A 21,000-nucleotide genomic window follows, 5' to 3' on the forward strand; every position below is an offset into this window, starting at 1 on the left:
TTCTTGATGTTAAGTAATCCAATTTACCAAATTTCCACTACTAACGATTACTATATTATCCCACTGACTACTGTACACTCAGTAACCCTTGTCCTCGAATGGCCTCCGAACCTTGATAAGTGCTGACCTCTATGTAAAAAAAAAAAAAATCTTGGGTTAAAACTTCATAAATGAACATAAATTTGGTGCAAAATTGTTCTATTCTGTAAATAAATTGTACCTGCCCAGCAATGTCTGGGATCCATTATGTTAAAATTTTTATAATGACTCATTCAGCTTTCTGATCCGATGTGTATTGGATATTTTTTAAATGTTTGTAACAGAAAAGGCAAAGAGGAAGAGAGAATTTAAAAAAGAAAGAAATGTGAGAGAGCAAAAAAGAAAATTAAAAAGAAAGAAAAAGAAAGAAATATGAAATAAAGACAAAATTACAACCAAAAGAAAGAAAAAAAAACCCACTAAATAGCAATGCATAAAAAAGAAAAGAATGAAATGTCAGAAAGTAAGAATTCTAAACAAAATGAAAGAATATAATTATAATAATTTCTATTTTTTATAAAATTGAGAAAACTTCACGTGTGTATTTGTGTGTCGCGCGTCTATGTAACTTTAATAAATAATCGAATCAATCCTCTGATCCAATGTATTGGACACCATGGCATAAACGTGTCGGTGGGCAGCCAAAGACCTGGGTGACAACAATGAACGACAACCTGGCGATATTATCAGCCTCACAAGTAGTTGGTTTCCGGCATTGAAATTGGGAATGTCTAGTCATTTCCTGTGACCTGGTCCAGGATTGTTGAAACTGGACTGCGATGGTTTGACATGCAGTCCATGCTGAGGAAGAAGCCAACTGAGTTTGACCAGGATGATAGCTGCTACAAATGAACTGTCCTGTTTATTGGACATGTTTCAAACACGTTACCACAGGGAAATATCGTTTGACTTGTAGATGACCTTCAGGAAGATGAATAAATTTTTTTTCAATGAAACTGGGCTTTAATGTATAAGACCTTCTTGTAACTACAGCAAGAGCTCAACTTCCTATCACAGCTACAAGAACTTACCTTTCTTCCTCCATATGTCTAACATCAGACAGAATTTCAATGAACAGAGTTTCTTATAAAAAACCTTTCATTAGTGGAACATTTTGCCACAAGATTGCTTTCCTGAAAGCTACAACATGGTCATCTTTAAATTTAATGTCAAACATTAGTTATAAATTGTCCTCATAAGTCATCAAATTTTATACTTTGTATTCATCATTTTCAATCCTCTCATAATATTCAGCGTCATTCAACTCTCAATCCATCCATCTCGTTAATCTTTATTCTTGAGTGGCTTTAAACCTTAATAATTGACTAGCCTGGGTGCCCAGCGTTGCCCGGGTGTTTGGAAGTGTGTATTAAGCAAAAAAAAAAAAAAAAAAGTGGTAGTAGGCAGGCAGGCTCGAACCTGTACCGCAAAGGAGGAAAAAACGTGAAAAAAAAGTAATGTGTTTGCTGTTGCGCCTATTGCCAAATTGGAAGTGACGTAGGTTTAAATTAAGGCTAGACAATCAAAAAGAAGGGATGACTTTCGAAAATATCGGCAAAAAAAGCGACCCCTCCCTGTAGAAAAGTGCCCAGGTGAGAGTGAAGTAATTAATGTTTTTGGCCAATTTTTTTATATTTGCCGTCCGAAGGGTCAACTTCAAAATGATACAGGTCTTATGAAAATCCGTCGCCTCTGTTGAAAGTTTTAGGCAGACATACAAACATACATACATACATACAGACAGACAGACTGGTGAGATTTATATAATAGATGACGCATTAATAAGTAAGTAAAAACAATGATTTCATCTGTCATGGATTTTCTAATATTTTAGCATATCAAGTAGTTTTCTCATTTTCTTTCTCATCAGCAAAGGAATGAAATGAAGAATAGTGCAAAAAAAAAAAAGATTGTGAAACTTTTTTTTAGATTCAAATTTGACATCTGGATGTACTCGTAAAATATTTACCTCAATTTTCAACTTTGATTCATTTCTTCATATATTTCATAAATAAATGATTGATTTGGAAAAAAACAAAACAAAAACAATGTGTTTCCTCTTTTCAGGTTGATGGATAAGTTGATACTTGACACAACAAAAGATCATGGTGCCAATTCTCAGGTTTTTGAATTTTTATCCACAAAAATACAAGGCCGAACACCCGAAGAGGTTAGTATAAAACAAAGTTTGCCAACCAAATTTCTGCAGAACCTTGGGGTTCCTTAAGAGCTTGCCAAGAGATATTGATAAATAGGCAGAGATTATAGCTTTGCATATATATGTGCAAATATAAATTTTTGTATATTTTATTTTTAATCTAATTTTCTTATATGTGGATGGAAATAATTATGGGAGTATTATAACAACAGTTTTAAACGATCAGATAATCTTTAAAAAGTAGGTACTTGTGTATTTAACAAACTAGACGTAACTCAGCATTTGCTCGGCTTTGTCCGGCGTATGACGTCAACAGCTCGGGTTTTGCTACTATCTGACGAAACATGGTCATCAGCCAATCAAAACGCTGCATGCTTAGTTTCAACTCGACACGCACGTCGAGCAGCAGACGAGAATTTTGATATGAGCGTTCAAGATGGCGGCGACTAGGAATCTTCAGCGTGAATGTGGGTTGCGGTCACGCCACACAATTGTGGACTGGAAGAATTTCCTGCAAGATATATGCCGGGATTACTTTCTAAGGAATCCCCGGCAGATAGGAAGCCCAGGCCATACGGTCGAAATCGACGAGTCTGTCTTCTTCAACCGCTGGAAACACAACGTCGGCAGACATCTAACACCGGTCTGGGTCTTCGGTGGATACACCGACTCGCCGAAAAGGAGGGTTTTTTGGTTAGCGTACCAAATAAGAATGCCGAAACCCTCCTTCCATTAATAAGAAAATACGTTCTGCCGGGGACCACAGTCGTATTAGACTGTTGGAGGGCTTACAGCAAAGTGGGAGGAGAGGGGTATCACCATTTAACGGTGAACCACAGCCTTAATTTTGTAGATCCCGTAACACAGGCAACAGCAAATCATTTAGAGCATGGAAGGAAGCAAACAGCGCAATAAACGAGAATGCGGAATCAACCGGGAGCTTTTGGACACATATCTTTTAGAGTTAATGTGGAGACAAAAGTTTGGTAGGCAGCCGTTTGACTCCATATTAACCTACATCGCCAAAAGCTACGCGGTTGGTAGGGAGCTTCCTATCACATTCGCTATCTCATCTCCGTCCACTTTGTCGTCTGATGCCTTCCAAAATTCTGAGGAAAATACATCCTGCTGAGAAAATATGTTCCTCGCAAAAAAAAAAAAAAAAATCCGAGTTTAAAAAAAAAAAAAAGTTTTGTTCCTTTCCTTTTTCTTAGGATTTTTTTCTTTTTTTTACGTAAATAGTTGAAAAAAAAAAAGTTTCATAATAAAAACAATTACTAGCTATTATTTGTTTAAACAAAAAAAATTATCCTACAAATATCATTTTTGTTGGCTATTTTACGTAAATAGTTGAAAAAAAAAAAGTTTCATTAAAAAAAAAAAATTACTCATTAAACCTCTACTGATGGTACAAGAAAGCCAAGGGAAGTAACTCCTACTCGAGAAATATAGAGTAGTCTGCCCTTGCCAGTGGCGGACCACTTATGTAAATGGTGGAATGAAAGTTTTTTTTTTATAAATTGTCTTCTTTCTTTTATCTGTTATCTCGAGTCACAATGACCGACTTTTTGAACATCATGTTGATTTTTTTTTATATTCCATGTTTTTCATTTAATATTTATTTACAGAAGAGTCATCTGAATACTCATAATTATGTTAACACAACGGTTTTCGTTAAGCCTGGTCAGTACTAGATGGGTGACTACTTAGCAATACCAAGTGCTATCTCTGGGCGAATGGCAACACCTTTCTGCAAAATACTGTTAAAATTAACGTTGTTGTCACTGCTTACTAGGATGTACATGCAGCTGGGGATCACTTGTGAATTTACTATTTCCTAGAAACTCCCTTCTTTCGAAGAAGCAGTCTCAACCTGCTTAAGGTGAATGCCGTATCAGAATAGGGATGAAACCTCACTACCTACACAAGGTACAAGAAAGGCATTCAGGAACCGGAAATATCAATTTTATTTTTTCAGTAAATAATCATAATAATGAGTCTAGCTATGAAATCTAATTGCATAGTTAAAAACTGGGGGTTTGTCCAGAATTCACCCTATATTAAAAAAACAAAAATATAGAAAAAATGTGTATGATATGGCCGAAAGAAAATATCATATTCCAAAAATCATGTAAATTGATCAAGTAGTCTTATTTTTCAATAAGAAAATTAAATTTTACGGCTAACCAAGTTGCGACTATATCATCATCTTAAAAATAGTTTCAAGAAACAAAAGAGATAACTCGACATACTTCAAACTTATGAAACTTTTGTTGTAATGCCTATGAATTAAAAATTATTTTCTTTATAAAAATAAAAGTATGTGATGAATTTACATGACTTTTAGAATATGAGATTTTCTTTCTATCAGATATTTCTTTTTCATTAACTCTGAACAATCACTAAAAATACAATTAAAATTTCTATATGCGGTGTTTTGGAAATCGATGGTATAACTTTGGCATTATGTTCGATGTGTGTAAGGGAGTCTTTTTATACAGGAATTGCTTTTGTAATGACACTGTAGTATTAGTCCTTTGTAGTCCATTTCTTCCTTGGCATGTTTTTTAGTTTGTATACATTATAGTTGTTTATCTGTGTTTGGTCTGTTGTATTTTGTTACCTGAAATAAGAACTGCAATCCAGGCCCCTCATGTTGGCTATCAAAGAAGCCTTAGCTAATCATGACACTTGGGTTTTTTTTCTAACCTTCAAGGATTTATTTGCTTTGTGTTATATTTTTATAGTTTTTGTTACTGTATGTGGCAACACCAGACCCAGGTTTATTGTATTTGCAAATCTATCACATGGATAGTGTTTATCTATCTCGTAGAAATAACAGTAAACTATCACACACATTCTACGTGTTAGATGTTTGCAATAAACAGTGTTGATCAGTATTTGTTTCACTGATCTATAACTCATAAAACAAGTGTTTCTGTACATACGTGTGCATATTATAAATCGAGGCTGTATGAATTTTACTTATTTTACCAGCGTGATAATGTAAGTATCCCAACCAGTTGTAATGTTTGATTGAATAAGTTTGCTTTTTTGTGATCTTTGCTTTACAATTTTTCTCTTTTTTTTTGTGAAAAAGATTTAATATGTTAATCATTTCTGGTTATTTTTTTATACCCATCATTTCCAATATTTTTTTTATATTTTTATACCAATCATTTCAAATATTTTTTTTATATTTTTATACCAATCATTTCCAATATTGTTTTTATATTTTTATACCAATCATTTCAAATATTTTTTCTTACACCAGTCATTTCGAATATTTTTATGATACCAATATTTTTTTTTTTTCAAACCAATCATTTTTCAGTATTTTTTCATAATACCAATCATTTCGAATATTTTTTTCTTATATCCGTCATTTCCAATATTTTTTTATACCAATCATTTCCAATATTTTTTATTATACCAATATTTATTATTTTTTTAAATCAATCATTTTCAATATTTTTTTAAATCAATCATTTCCAATATTTTTCATTTTTTATGAAAATGATTTAATTATTTATTATTTTTCAGATCAAAACGAGGTACCAACAATTACTACAGTATTTAGAACAACTGAAACAATGAAACTGTATCAAACATCCAAGGAAGGTTGAAAACGTTCATTTGAACAAGAGTAAATGAGAGGAAGGGGACAGAGAAAAACGTGTCCACTTTGTCGTGTTCATTATCGGTACTACCATCTCCAAAAATGTGTTCTTCATTACCAAAAACAAACAAAAAAAAACAAAACAAAACAAAATGATTCTCTTTATCTGTCAAAACTTCCTAGTAATTGGTTGCTATGGCAGCGTTCTTCATGCAACCTTGCTATTTTGTAAAAATGCATTTTTAACGAGAGTTATGTTCCTATAGTTTCAACACCTCTGCGCTGATTATATTCCGTTTGATGGTTTGGTTGGTGGTATGTTAGGCTAGACTCTGAACTGCACACTAATTCTATCCTACTGAATTCCTTGCTCTTGGCAGCTGAATTTGGTTTATTTAAGAAAAAAAAACAGCAAAGAATAATTATTTCAATTCCTTCTCATCTTAAAAGTTGCTTCCATAGTTTTTTTGGGTTTTTTTTCTATTGTAAAAAAAAATATTAGAAATAAGATTGATAGTTATTATTCAGTTTCATAAAATTTGTAAAGATTTTTTAGGCAGAAAATACAAATATGCGATCTCAGAGTGTAGTAGCTGTTCTGGTGCTTAACTTCACCTTTTCACTTCTTGGTTGGTGAAAAAGAAGTTCTTCTAGATTCTTTTTGTCTCCGTCTAGAGGGCTCCTTATTTGGGGAGCTGGATTTCCCTCTGTATTAAAAGTATCTAACTCTATCTTCTTGGGGAGGCAAGTAAATAGGGACACAGAAGAAGTTGGCAGCAAAAATATGAAAAATGCAGCAGAGTCTGATGAAGTATAAATGTTATCTGTATCACGATAGGAGACGTAAGTAAAACAGGATAGTGAAAACGAACTTGATTTCCAAAGTACAGTCTTATTCATGTTTCCGAGTTGCATTGGAACCCAATATATAAATCTATTGGCTCCTGTTAATTGCAGATAAAACTTGCATTCACTTTGAGGTGACACGCATATTTCTTTTGATAAAATAAATAAGATGAAAACGAAAGCTAAGGTCAACTACGCACATGTGAACTCTCAATGATTTGCATGTTTCCGCAAAGTGGATATTATTATTCTAATTTTCTTTTTACTTCATGTCGACTTCTAATTAATGTAAATGAATATAATCCTATATTTCATGAGTGAAACATTGACGATAACGAAAGTACATAAGACCTTATACCTGAAAAAAATATTTCATTGTCTATTTCACTTATTTGTAAGATTGGTATCCATTCCATATTTTCATATATTGGTACTGTCTGCAGAATTATAAGTAAAGCAATCAACTAGTATCTATGTATTGTTCGCGACTTCCACTCGTTCGAACACTAGATTGTCTAATGTATTCGCCCGAATTCGGCATTTAATTGTTCTTCTCTTCATTCCTGTAGCAATTGTTCTGTGGCCCTGAGGTAAAGGCTTAGTAAATGGAGCAAAAGATGGCTTCGTGGCTGGGTTAAAATATCGTGACTGGCAGGAATTATTACCCTACACTGATGATTGCGTAAGCATGAAACATTAGTGTCTGTAAGTATAAATGAATGATTATTATATATCTGTAAGTATAAATGAATAATTATTATATATATATATATATATATATATATATATATATATATATATATATATATACACATATATGTTATTCTTAAATAGTTGGTTGCAGTATTATATTTCAACAAATTTAAAGACTTGCTTTAGAAAACTTATGCCTAGGTAATAAATTTGTATAAAGAATTAATAATTGTAATGATGAAACACGTGTTACGTGTTCGTCACCATGACTAGAATGGAATACTTTGCCAGAATAGCATAGGGTTTCTCCTCCTACTTTATTCCCTTACTTTTCCTTGTAAAAAAATAATTGGGGGGAAAAAAAAATTTACATTAGCATTTTAAACCAGATAAGACTAGTGGCCTGATGATGGATTTTGAAAGAAATCATAACTGGAACATGTTTACACATATGTAGCCAATAGTGATTGTATAAATAAAGAAAATTATATCCAGCTCTACTTATTATTGAGCACTATTTTACCAACACCAGAGTTTTATTGGATTAACATCCAGGAAACCACAGATATCAGATCAATAAAGAAAAAGTAAAAAAAGCCCCTTTTTAAGTCATGGCATTTCAAAACCAAATGCTTCTCAGCAAAAGAGAAGAAAGTATTACTTATATATGAAGAAAAAAAAGTTTGGATAAACTCAAACAAAATGTGAGAAAGCAGATACTAAAACATTGCAATCAAATTAACTGAAAACGAGATATTTTAAGATTTCATCAGAAATGAATGAAAGAATGTTATCTTTTTTTTTTTTTGAACGGGGGGAGGTATGATTATAAACGTAAAAATGAGTAGTTCCCCTCCTCTTTATCTTTCATGCCTTTTTCAAATTGCAAATATTCTCTGACGATGTATATGTTTTTTTTTTTTTATTTCTAATCAAGTCTTAATAATAAAATCAAAATATTTTGGTATTTGTCCAGAATTCAACCAATTTAAAAAAATATATACAGAAAAGTCTTTATGATTTTTATTACAGAATGAAAATATCATATTCTAAAAATGACAAAAAAAATTGATCATGTAGTCTTAATTATCTAAGTAAATAAAATTTGACAATTTTTAGTGATTAATATTTTGCAGCTATTACAAGGCTGATTATTAAAAGCAAAGAAAAAAAACTTGTAAAACATTGTTGTATCTGCCTCGTCTTCTCATGAAATTTGATTTTCTGAATTAAAAATAAAACTACTTGATCAATTTACATGATTTTTGGCATATGGCAATTTCATTCTATATATGATGGTATATGCATCATAAAGCTTTTTCTGCATTTTCGTTTTTAATTTGAATTCTAAACAATCACAATATTTTATATTTCACCATATGAGTTAAATTACATAGATTTTGGTATATCTGCTTTTTCCAAATGGATAAAAAGTGTATATATATATATATATATATATATATATATATATATATATATATATATATATAGTAAGTTATAAAATATATAAGGCGATTAAGCTACACTGAATATTCCGTGTTTCATCCACTCTAGGACTCTTCAGGCTTATGCGCATAAGCCTGAAGAGTCCTAGAGTGGATTAAACGCGGAATATTCAGTGTAGCTTAATCGATATATTTTATAACTTACTAACTAGCTCTACCTACGTATTGAGCACTTTTGAATAAATACTTAAAGTTTAAACATAAATTTATACTTTCTTATATTAATTTTATGTGAGTAAAGGAAGTAGTTATATATATATATATATATATATATATATATATATATATATATATATATATATATATATATATAAACACACAAGAATAACAGTATAGTTACATTCCAAGATCCAAATATTTATTTTTCATGTAAAACAGCTCCTTCCTTCCAACATGTTAAAATTTCAATACAGTTTTTACAGATTTGTTTTGTTATGCAGAAACAAACGGTTATAATTTTGTCAGTACTGTCTCTTTTTAGTGCATATACACTTCAGAAAAAATTAGAAATTCTTTGCTTAGATAGAAAAAACATACATGACTATATAATGCTGCAAAAAGAAAAAAAAAGTTTGTAGAAGATTATATATTCATAATATACAGGTTGTCCGTAAAGTTACTATACAGTCTTACAAGTTACTATACAGACACCATGTAATATATTAACAGTACAGTAAGATATTGTATTAAAATATTTATTTGTAACAAAAGAAATAAAAAGAAATAACACCTTTATGTTTATAAAAATCTCAGAAAATACACGTGTTACATTCGAAAAGACTGTAACAATCAAGGCAAACAATTTCTATGACAAATATTCAAATAAGACTGTATTACTATACAGACAGACACCCTGTATATATTAAAAGTTAGAATTAATTATTATTTGTGTAAAACAAGTATGGATGACTTGAGGAAAAATCTGGTTTCCTTTCTCTGTTCAAATCAGCAACAAATAATCGATTCACAAATATCTAAAATAAAAGTTGTTACTGCTGATTATTTATATTATTTCGATAATAGTGATTGCGGAACGAGATAACGTGTTTTTTTCTTTAAATCTAACGCAGGAGTAGCTAATATTGCATTTTTTTAAGAAAAAAATTAAGACCAACATTGGTATTTCCTAAATTAAAAAAAAAAACAAAAACAATGAATATGGAATGTATTTTTCTTGAAATTCGAATATGATTAACTATTTTAGAAAAATGTTTTTAAAAATATAAGTAATTTTCAAATTGTTTACAACAGGCAATTTGGTGCTGTGACCAGGATTTAATATTGTGCATCTTCCTAAGATTCTTGGTAGCAAATGAATTCCAACTGCAAATCTTTCTTATATTCCATGATCAAACTAACTTACCAACCAACCATCTTTCCCTCATACGAGGCTTAAGCTGATTCCCAAGGTCATCCCTCATCAATTGTACCTAACAACTCATTTCATTTGGCAAAACATATCTACGTTTAACTTTCAAAGCATATTACTGCAAAGTAACATTCAACATTTAGAATGCATGAATTGGATCTTCATTCTTCCATCCCTGGCTTTGGGACCAGTTGTTTAGTAGAGGAAAAAAAAACTTGAGGGACATCAATATACTTCTTCCAATGCACCTCAGGAAACTGTATCCTTCTTTTTTTGTCTTGTTTAACTATGATGTTGCAAAACATTTTAGAGGACATACCCGCCCCCAATAAATACCCCCCTTTCTTTTTAATTTAAAAAAATATCTTTGTAGTACTATTGATTAAGCACCAAGTTTTCAGATTATAACATTTACAAAAAAAAAAAAAAATAAATTTTTAATATGATATTTAACGTGTAAACTCCGAAGAGTTTTAACACATGCTTGAATACAAAAGAACTGCACGTCGGTCTCAACCTTTACATGGCTTGCATATATGTTTGATGATCATGTTCTTGATCTTTCTTGAATGAAATCTTTTTAATATGATTTCTTTACATAGCTGAAGTCTGGTTGCCAGGAAACATGTCCAAACCACATTAATCTCTTTTTTCTTTCTTTCTTTTATTTTTTTTTAAATATCGTTGTTGATGACTCTGTTAATATTAAGCTTCTTTTTGATATCTGTGTTTCTTTATCTATCTCCCAAAGTTAATCGAAAAATAATTTTAAAAAATATATACATTGATTTGTTCAATTTTTAGTTGGGTATTCAGTTTAATAACTTATATGAATCAGCATGGCACAGTTTTTTTGACCAACTCGATTCTGGTATTGGCTTTGGTTTCTATGATTGTTTTAGAATCAGGTACTTACAGGAGGGAATATGTGAAGGTGGCTAACATCCATAAGTGAAAGTGGTGCTGTGGACCCGACTATGTTTTAACATACTGGACTTCTACCCCAGTCAATGGAAATACCCCCAACTAGCAGCCAAATCCCACCTCTTCACTGGAGAGTTCTCCAGGTGCCGGGAAACTTTTCTTGCCTTTGGAATCCCCCCCCCGCTTCCTCTTTCCTTAATGCTAAACTTAAATGTAATGTGAACAAACATCTTGTTGCTCAGCTCTCCATTTAGGATGCCCTCTCTAAATCTGGCCTCCAAGTACAATAGCACCTTATGTCCCAGTATCAATATACCTTGCTTAAAAGTGGCAATGTTACAAGGGATTTTTTGGACTATAGACAGTTTGAAAATCAGATAGGTTAGGAGTGAGGTGGCATTTTATGTTAACTTCTAAAACTGCGACAAATATATTTTTTTTTAATCTGAAAATTTGTTCTCTAATCAGTAGTATTCCAAATATAAAAGAAAATAATTAAAAAGTTTTCTTTTTTTTAAATGAGCGTGGTCGGAGAGGTTGCATCGTATACATCTGTAAAAAAAAAAAAAAAATTTCATGACTTCTGTTGACGCTGAGAGAAGGAGATAAAATAGAACTTAAAAGCAAACTAATAAGGGCCTCCTCGAACAAGTATTTAGTCTCACTTAGACATTTTTATTATTTGCGATTGAAAGATTTCAACGTTAGAAAGTTGAAATGTTTGTTATTTATTTATTTATATTTTCGTTAAACTTTTTTGTTTGTTTTTTTTTTTTCAATACGGTTAAAAAACAAAAACGAAAACATTGACTGCCAAAAAAAAATTCACAAAAAAAAACTTTGCGTGAAATGAACTTTTTTAAAGTTAGACCTGTTTATACTCTCACTTTTTTTATAATCATCCACAATAGCCTTGTACCACGTTATTTTACTCATTACATACCCCATACATAAGCATATACATACACTCATGTGTGCACACAAATGTATATAAACTCATGCACACATACCTACACACACACATGCATATACACATTCACCCATGCATGTATAGAAAGATTCTCAAATACACTTCCACATACATACATACATACATACATACATATAGCAGACAATGGGAACACATTGATAAATACATACACAAATATCTGTATAAACATATACATATTTATACGCGCACACACACACACACATATGTACAGATCTATGGCACACTTGCACGTGTATAAAACATACACATGATGCACATACAAAGAACTTCTTCATAATCGGAACATACACAATTATATACTCACACGTGCTATCTGATACACACATATATTGAAATGTTTACACACACACTCATACATACATACATACATACATACATATATATATATATATATATATATATATATACACATACACACACATTTCCACAGCCAGACAACCAAGAGCCATGATAGCCAACAAGTTTCACATCCCAGGTTTGAGGTCCTAGTAAACTATATCCGATGGTGAGGCCCCAGCTTGCGGGCTTTGAGGAGTATGGAGCCACCCTTTAATTGCCATTGCTTCCAGGTCCACTCTGACCCGGAGTGGTAGTACCTGTTAGGGTCCCAACTAGGGGTTAAATAGAAACTGACTTAAAAAAAACTAATATATTCTATTAAAAAATTGTTCTTCAAAATCACTGGATCCGGCATTAAATAACCTAAAAAGGGTTGATATGCCGTAAAACAAAAACAACCAACCAACCCGGATTCGGATATGTTTAACTGATGAGACCAAATGAGGGCACAACTCAGGTCTTGGATTTCAGGTTTGTTTTGGCTGTCATGGCTCTTGTGAGCTGCAACATTGTCTGGCTGCGGAAATAATTATATATTCTCTCACATTCTAAAATATACATAGATATATACATATATATATATATATGACATATATACACAAAGGACATATAGATAAAAAATGTTTTTACTGTCATACACACCTATACATGCGCATAGCAACATGTATAGACATACATATATAGACTGATACGCGCACACCCGTACATATCTGGTGTACACATGCACGTATGTGTATTTGTTTTCACAGTAATGCTCTTAACTCAATCATATTGTTGATTGCGGAAATCAATTTATTTATTTTTTATCTTCAACAACTGAACCCCCATACATTTTCTTTTCAATGGCAAAACTAATTTGACATCTTAAAATGAAAAAAATCACACTTGAATATCATGGTTTTGTTTGTACAGAAAAACCTAACACCCAGAACATATGTAATTATGTAAGATATTAAAATTGGTTGTATCTTTGTCTACATTTCGTTTTGTTGTTGTTTTTATTAGCTTTTTTTTTTTGTTTTACCTTTTTGAATATTGGATTTACTTTTAATCTGAGTTAACATGCAATCAGATTAACCACTCAACAAAACAAGGTGAGCATGCTGAGGTCCCCCTCCATGAGTGAAAATTTTACTTTTACCATGACTAATGTTTGTGCAAAAATTTTTTAAAAAATTCAAGCTGTGATTATTGAAAAAAATGCGAACAGATGGACAATTTTGAGGGTAATTTTACCCTTGTAATGCCCCCTAGGAGTACAACCACAGTTATCCCAGAAAATCCATTCTGGCAAAAATTTACTTTCGCCATGACTAATGTTTGTGCAAAATTTTAAAAAACATCCAAGGTGTGGTTATTGAACAAAGTGTGGACAAATGAATGGACGAACAGGAGTGAATCATTAGATCCAATCCCTCCTTCGCAGACTATTTGACAGACCAATAAACGGCTGCTTACATATAACAGTGATGAAAGTGTCCAACATTTTCCAGGGTTTTTTTTTGCCTTTGTTGCTGCTACTTCCCCTTTTCCACTTCATGTTTTTATTTAATGTCATCCCCCCTCCACCTCCTGGTGTTCAGGGATCAGATTTTCTGATATTATGCAAACTCACTTTCCAGGTCTGGCAAGTCTCCAGATCCTACTCTGTACAGTCTTTTTAATCGCTTGATTCCATATTTTTTTAGTTGGTCAACCTTTGTGCAATCCAACATTTTAGTTTTTCATTTCCGCAGCATTTAGCTAGAATGATGAAAATACCACATGACCATATCAGCATAAATAATTTGTCTCTAAGATAACGTGTGTGCTGGGAAATGTCACCAGTAAATCCTCTGACCTAATGTGTTGAGTTTGGTATGATTTCACAGATGGAAGGCATAGTCGAAGGCTTCAAGTTAAAAGTAAAAAAGAAGCTGAAGAAAACACAAAGCCTTGAAGATCAAAGAAATCTCCACAAAGTTAACTAAAATAATAATTCACCTATTAGCACAAAAGATCTCCTCTGATCTCAAGCGCGTGGTTCAGTGGGGGAAGATGTGGCTGGTTACTTTTAATCCATCCAAAACCAAACTCCTATCCTTACATCATCAACGCTCTGATCCCCATCTAGCATCAATTGTGATGGATGGCTCTTGTCTGGGTGAGGCCCCGTGTTTTGACAAGCTTCTGGGTTTGACCTTTACTCCTGATCTGAAATGGAACACGTACATCAAGTCTGTTGCCAAGGTCGCTGGAAAGATGGTGGGATCCTTCTACCGCTCCAGAAGATATCTCACTACTGATGCAATTCTCTATCTATATAAAAGCCAAGTACGTCCAAGGATGGAATACTGTTGCCATATCTGGGCAGGAGCTGCTAAAAACAGCCTATTGTGCCTTGACAGAGTACAAAATAGACTTTGTGGTTTAGTGGGGGATGCCCTTTTATCTACCCTGTAACTTCTCTCCCACAGAAGAGACGTTGCGAGCCTATCCTTGTTTTATCGTTATTTCCATGGCAGGTGCTCGTCTGAACTCCAATCTTTCACGAAAAACACCCGTCTAGCTGAATCCACTGTGAAAAATTTCCCCCACTCTTTATCTGTGCCTAAACCAAAACGCGGATTCCATGAACAAAGCTTCTTTCTTAGAACTGCATGCCTGTGGAACTCTGTTCCATCTGCCTGCTTCCCACCGGACTATAACTTGGATGTGTTCAAGTCCAACGTTAACAAATTCTTAATGAACCACCCCCTTAAGTAAACACTTCATCAAATCTCCACACTAACATACTGTACTTGCAATAACCCTTATCACTGAGTGGCTTCCGGGCCTTGATAAGTGGTGATCACTGTGTAAAAAAAAAAAAAAAAAAAAAAGATAAAAAATGGAACGAAAGCTCTCAAAAGTATACTCGCTGAAGACGTTCTTAAAAATTCCGACGTGTGTAGTGTAAGTTAAAGGTGTAATCGTTGTCAAAAATAATAAACAATTTTCTGTTAATATTTTATTTTGAATCGTTTAAAAGTTCTTTTATACTTTCAACAGAGATCATCATATGATCTTCATTTTTAGTTTGTATTGATTTCAAAAAAATTTTCTTACGAAAAAAGTTTATTAATTTATTTATTGCAGACTATTATCCTCATCTTTTTTTGTAGTTGTTTCACGACGTTTCGGCCAACTATTCCTCTGGCCTTCGTCAGGTGATAACCATGATGGGATAGGAACTCTGAATCTCCTGACTGCATCCACAGCAATTATTGCCATCCGTAGTTGTCGTCTCACCACATTTTGGCCAACTAAGCCTCTGTACGACTTTGGGTAGGATTGAAACCGCTATCTTCAGACAATTCTCACCTGGAACCATAGAGATTCAACATCTCTATCCACTGCGTCACGGGCCCTGAAAAAAAAAAAGATAATAGTCAGCAATAAATAACTAAATAAATAATACTCGTCTCAATAATAAAATTCCAATTAAAATAATATGTAAAAAAAAGGTTTGTTTTTCCTATTGAAATTTAAGTAAAATGGAAAGCTCAAATATCTGGAAGTGGAAGCATAATTATCACCAGGACCCAACACTGCTGTCTATTCTGTACTCCAATCATATCACCAAGGCAACAAATCTTTGCCATTCAGATATATATTGTCCACATCTGAATTGTTATCCATCTCCATTGATTGAATGAAGCTAATTCTGTGATTGGCCTTTTGGTTGCTTGACGATACATACAGCAACTGGATAAACATCTGGCCCCTGCCACAAAAGTTCAGTCGTTGCATTTTTTAAAATTCTTTTATTAACAGCATAATCACGTTTAACACACCGGTTCCCCACCGAAGTTAAGCAACGTTGAGCCTAGCCAGTAGAAAAATGGGTGACCATTTGGGAATTCCAGGTGCTGTATGTGCTCTCTGCTTATCTCGGCATTGTTTCTGGTCATTCTGGACTTCTCCTTGCCACTGGACTCAAGCAGTGCCGATTCAGGAGGGGTGTGGTTGGGATTGCACAACCCTTGTCACACAATTATACGTGCAGCTGACCCTACAGGGGCTATCTTTTGTCTTTCGAGAATGAACGGAAGCATCAGTATATTAGCAGCAGCAAAACTGCATCCTACCACATTTTTCATATTCTCACATGTGCTTCTGTACATTTTTTTTTTTTACACGGTGGTCACCACTTATCAAGGCCCGGAAGCCACTCAGGGATAAGGGTTATTGCAAGTACAGTATGTTAGTGTGGAGATTTGATGAAGTGTTTACTTAAGGGGGTGGTTCATTAGGAATTTGTTAACGTTGGACTTGAAGACATCCAAGTTGTAAGGTGGGAAGCAGGAAGACGGAACAGAGTTCCACAGGTGTGCAGTTCTAAGAAAGAAGCTTTGTTCATGGAATCCGCGTTTTGATTTAGGCACAGATAAATTTGTAATAGACTTCTTGTCTAATCTTGCGCATCGACCTCCCGTGGCCTTGTATCTTTTGGTTTGTCCTTGAATATTTCCAAGTAAATTCAATATATTACAAAATTAAAATTATTAAGGAAAAATACAACTCCCCAACCAACTGTTTAATTTTTTTGGCCTATCCTAATCAAAATGTCGGGTGTCCTTGGTCGTTAATAATGCATAAGTCACATGAGACATTAGACAAATGATAACTATTGATAAGAATAAGCTCTGAGGGACAGCTTCGATGTTATAATGCATCTCCAAAACTATAATCTCAGTTTACACCATATGCATTCTGATGCTGTCCCGCAATATCTAAGTTCATGAATAAAACAAAACAAAGCATTTCTTTAGTACAATTTGCTAGACAGCATTGGTATTAGATTTTTGATGTTAGACCTAGATAGCATTGTTACTGACAAGTCGATACTTGATCTTTATTTTTATGAAATTTATTCTAGATTATAAAACAATATTAATGCAACTCGTCCTTCTTCCTTGTTCAATCTCCACAGTGCATCCGTGACGTTGGGAGAGTCATCTGATCTTGTTCTTGTAGCCAGGGTGGTCAGAATCACATCTTTTGTGCTGGGGTTCATTGAGAGACTTAATTGAAGTGTTCTGCATGGGGAATGCTGGTTTAGATTGATTCCAAGTTTTTCTTTTTTTTTTTTTTTTTTTTTTGAACCAATGGAAGACATAATGATCAGAAGTGATAAGCAATTTAATGATGTACTAGACTACCCGTGACCCGTTGGGTCAGTATGTTATATTAGCTATGGAATTCATGTATGAGCGTGACACTTGTGACGTAAAGAAAATAGTTTTTTTTTACATAACAGAAACATTTCTATGAAAGTATATTAAAATGAAAAAAGAATATAGATAGATTTCTATGAGTCGTTCTGTTTATTATAATTGATTATCTTTGAAAAAAAAATTACAGTTACTGAATTATAAGTCGTTGGCCATACTTATAGGTAAATGTGCACTGAACAGATACCATAATACTTATTATAGTTAAATTCAAGTTTTGATATATCTGCTTTTTTTCTTTCTTTTTACGTTGTTCATTTCTGTATTACGTTTAAGTTATTTTAAACCCCTCTCTTCCCATCTTAAATAATAATTTCGAAATAATAACGTTAATATTTCAGCGTTCCAATTGTTCTTTTGTTTTTTTTGTTGTTTTTTTTTGCGTTTAAATTATCCAAATAAATAATTGTTAATACTGTCTGCTTTTTTTTTTTTACATCGTTCATTTCTGTATTACGTTTAAGTTATTTTAAACCACACTCTTCCCATGTTAAATAATAATTTCCAAATAATAACGTTAATATTTCAGTGCGCAGGTCAAAATCTGCAAAAGAAGCGATTTGTGTTTATTTATTTATGTTGTTATGGGTTAATGTTTATGTGCGCATGCGCAACCGGATGTCGTAAACCGGAAAGTGGGTTACATACATCATTACAAGGTCATTTGAGTCTTATAATTATATACATTACGTTGAACAGTGATAATTATTCACAACATTGGACGGAATTAAATTCACGGTGAAAAGGATGATTTTATTATGAAAATTTAAAAAAAAAACAGTATTTTATTAAAAAACAATTTCAATTAAACCAGAAAAATAAAAGATTTACTGGAAATTCAGAATTTTCGATATGCGATATATTTTTTTAATACAAAGAACTTCATGATCGCTTGTCAAAACACAAAGACCACATGGAAATAAAAGTCCATACGATTATCAGTTGGTTGTTGAACACCACCTTGAAAGAATTGCAAATGATGAGTTAAATAGTCATAATTTGATTAAATGGGTCATCAATAATTTGTTGACATTGAATGACCATGTTGTATTTGTAACATAGTCATTACATGTCAATACTCAGGACCTAAATGTTGTATGAGTCACAAGGAAACAAAGACAAGGAAAGGACTCTACTATTTTTTTCAGATGAAACAACACACATTTATTTACAGGTACTTCCAGAATAACATCTTGGCTCTCATTCAAAAGTCTTCTCATACTCCAATGTGCTTAACAAGATTCTGCCGTGTTGAACACGTGGTGCTCTGTCTTTGTCTTGCCATGTTTATGACACATCTTCCCTGTCGTTCCTGGCCACATGTGTAACACATCTATTTCTGTCCTTCTCGGTCCACGTTTTTATTTTTTTATATAATATTTTTTTCTTTCCTTGTTCCTTGCTGTGACGTCACCTCACACATGGCTTGGTCATTTGCATACATTTGCTGCTGAAATCTGCGCATCTGCACTCTGTTACACATTCTGCTGGAAAGAAACCCTGCAGTATTGTAAGCCATACATAAGTTCTTGGAAATAAACTTTGTTCATGGAAGTTCTGTTTAATTTTAGGTACACTTCCTTAGGAAGAAAGGAAAATTATTTACAGTGGTAGTGGCTAGACGAGTTTTTGCTATGAATATTTTAGATGGCAAAACCAGAGATTGGAGCTTATTCAAGCACCTACCATGAAAATAATGATAGTCTAGTGGAAGACTAGCAACGTCTCTTGTGTGAGAAAGGGGCTGTAGGGAAAAGAAAAATCCCCCCTCTCACACACACGAATTTGAAGTTGATAAGTGGAAATGACAGTAATACCTTCTCATTTTCAAAAAAACATTTTGAAGGAATTTGATTTATTCAGGAATATCTTGTATGAAATCATTTAAGAGAAGCCAAACATATATATATTTTTTTAATTTTTACAAAGGAGTCACCACTTATCAATGCCTGGAGGCCACTCGAGGATAAGGGTTATTGAGTGGACAGTAACCTAGGGGGTAATATCATAGTAATCGTTAGTAATGGAAAATTGGTAGATTGGATTACTCAAGGGGGTGTTTCATCAAGAATTTGTTTATGTTGGACTTGAAGACAAACAAGTTGTAGTCAGCTGGGAAACAGGCAAACGGAACAGAGTTCCACAGGCGTGCAATTCTAAGAAAGAAGCATTGTTTGTGGAATCTATGTTTTGACTTGGGCACAGTCAAAGAGTATGAAAAGTTATTAACAGTGATTCCAGCTAGACGTGTGTTTTTCGTGAAAGATTGGCGGAGGGGGGGTGCAGAAATTGGAGTTTAGACGAGCACTTGCCATGAAAATACGATAAAAAAAAAAAGACAGAGGTTGTAGGAAAGAGAATAGAGCATACCCCACTAAGCTACGAAGTTTATTTTGTATTCTGTCAAGGCAGGATAAGCTGCTTCTAACAGTTTCTGGACGGACTTGGCTTTTATATAGATAGAGAATTTCATCAGCAGTAAGATATCTACTGGAGCGGTAGAACCATCTCACCATTTTTCCATAGACCTTGGCAACAGATTTGATGTGATGTACGTGTCCTATTACAGATCAGGAGTAAAGGTTAAGCCCAGAAGCTTGTCAAAACATGAAGCCTCTCCAAGACGAGAGAATAAATGTTATATGAAATATAACTTTGGGTGGTGCCATCTTTCGAAGAAATAAGAATGTGAATTCGCCTCGGTTGTTACTTTCATGTTAAGTGTTCATCTGACTCTGAAATGTTTATAGACTCTGTCTATTATATAGACTGTGGTTATTATATATATATATATATATATTTCCCTTCTCCTTCACTAAAGAGTATGTGCCTAACTCTCCATCAATTGTCTCCTGTCGTCGTTGTGAGAGAATTCCACAGGCGTGCAGTTCTAAGACAGAAGCTTTGTTCATGGAATCTACATTTTGATTTAGGCACAGATAAAGAGTGGGGAAAATTAATGACCGTGGTTTCATCTAGGCAGGTGTTTTTTGTGAAAGATTGGTGAGGGAGCTCAGACGAGCACTTGCTATGGAAATAACGACAAAACAAAGACAGGCTCGCAACATCTTTTCTGTGGGAAAGAGGTTGCAGGGAAGAGAAAAGAGCATCCCCACTAGGCTACAAAGTCTATTTTGTACTCTGTCAAAGCAGGATAAGCTGCTTCTAGCAGCTCCTGATCAGATGTGTCAGCAGTACGCCATCCTTGGATGTACTTGGCTTTTATATAGATAGAGAATTGCATCAGCAGTGAGATATCTAC

The 21,000-nt window shown here is 33.5% G+C and overlaps 1 protein-coding gene across 2 annotated transcripts in view; it reads left to right on the forward strand.

Annotated features, from left to right (window-relative positions):
- LOC145291972 (uncharacterized) overlaps nucleotides 1–5,969 on the forward strand; it is a 38,574-nt gene extending 32,605 nt beyond the window's left edge. The window contains exons 9-10 of one of the 2 annotated variants that reach the window (XM_080137913.1): nucleotides 2,107–2,209; nucleotides 5,741–5,969. In XM_080137913.1, coding sequence (XP_079994039.1) covers nucleotides 2,107–2,209; nucleotides 5,741–5,794 — 157 coding nt within the window. In that variant the 3' untranslated portion in view covers nucleotides 5,795–5,969. Of the gene's footprint in view, nucleotides 1–2,106; nucleotides 2,408–5,740 lie in introns of those variants that run through there. The other variant, XM_080137912.1, reaches the window with a different exon arrangement.
- Nucleotides 5,970–21,000: the final 15,031 nt, after the last annotated feature.

Source organism: Euprymna scolopes, chromosome 13, assembly GCF_053919585.1.
Source record: "Euprymna scolopes isolate OS-2025 chromosome 13, ASM5391958v1, whole genome shotgun sequence".
Classification (NCBI taxonomy): domain Eukaryota; kingdom Metazoa; phylum Mollusca; class Cephalopoda; order Sepiida; family Sepiolidae; genus Euprymna; species Euprymna scolopes.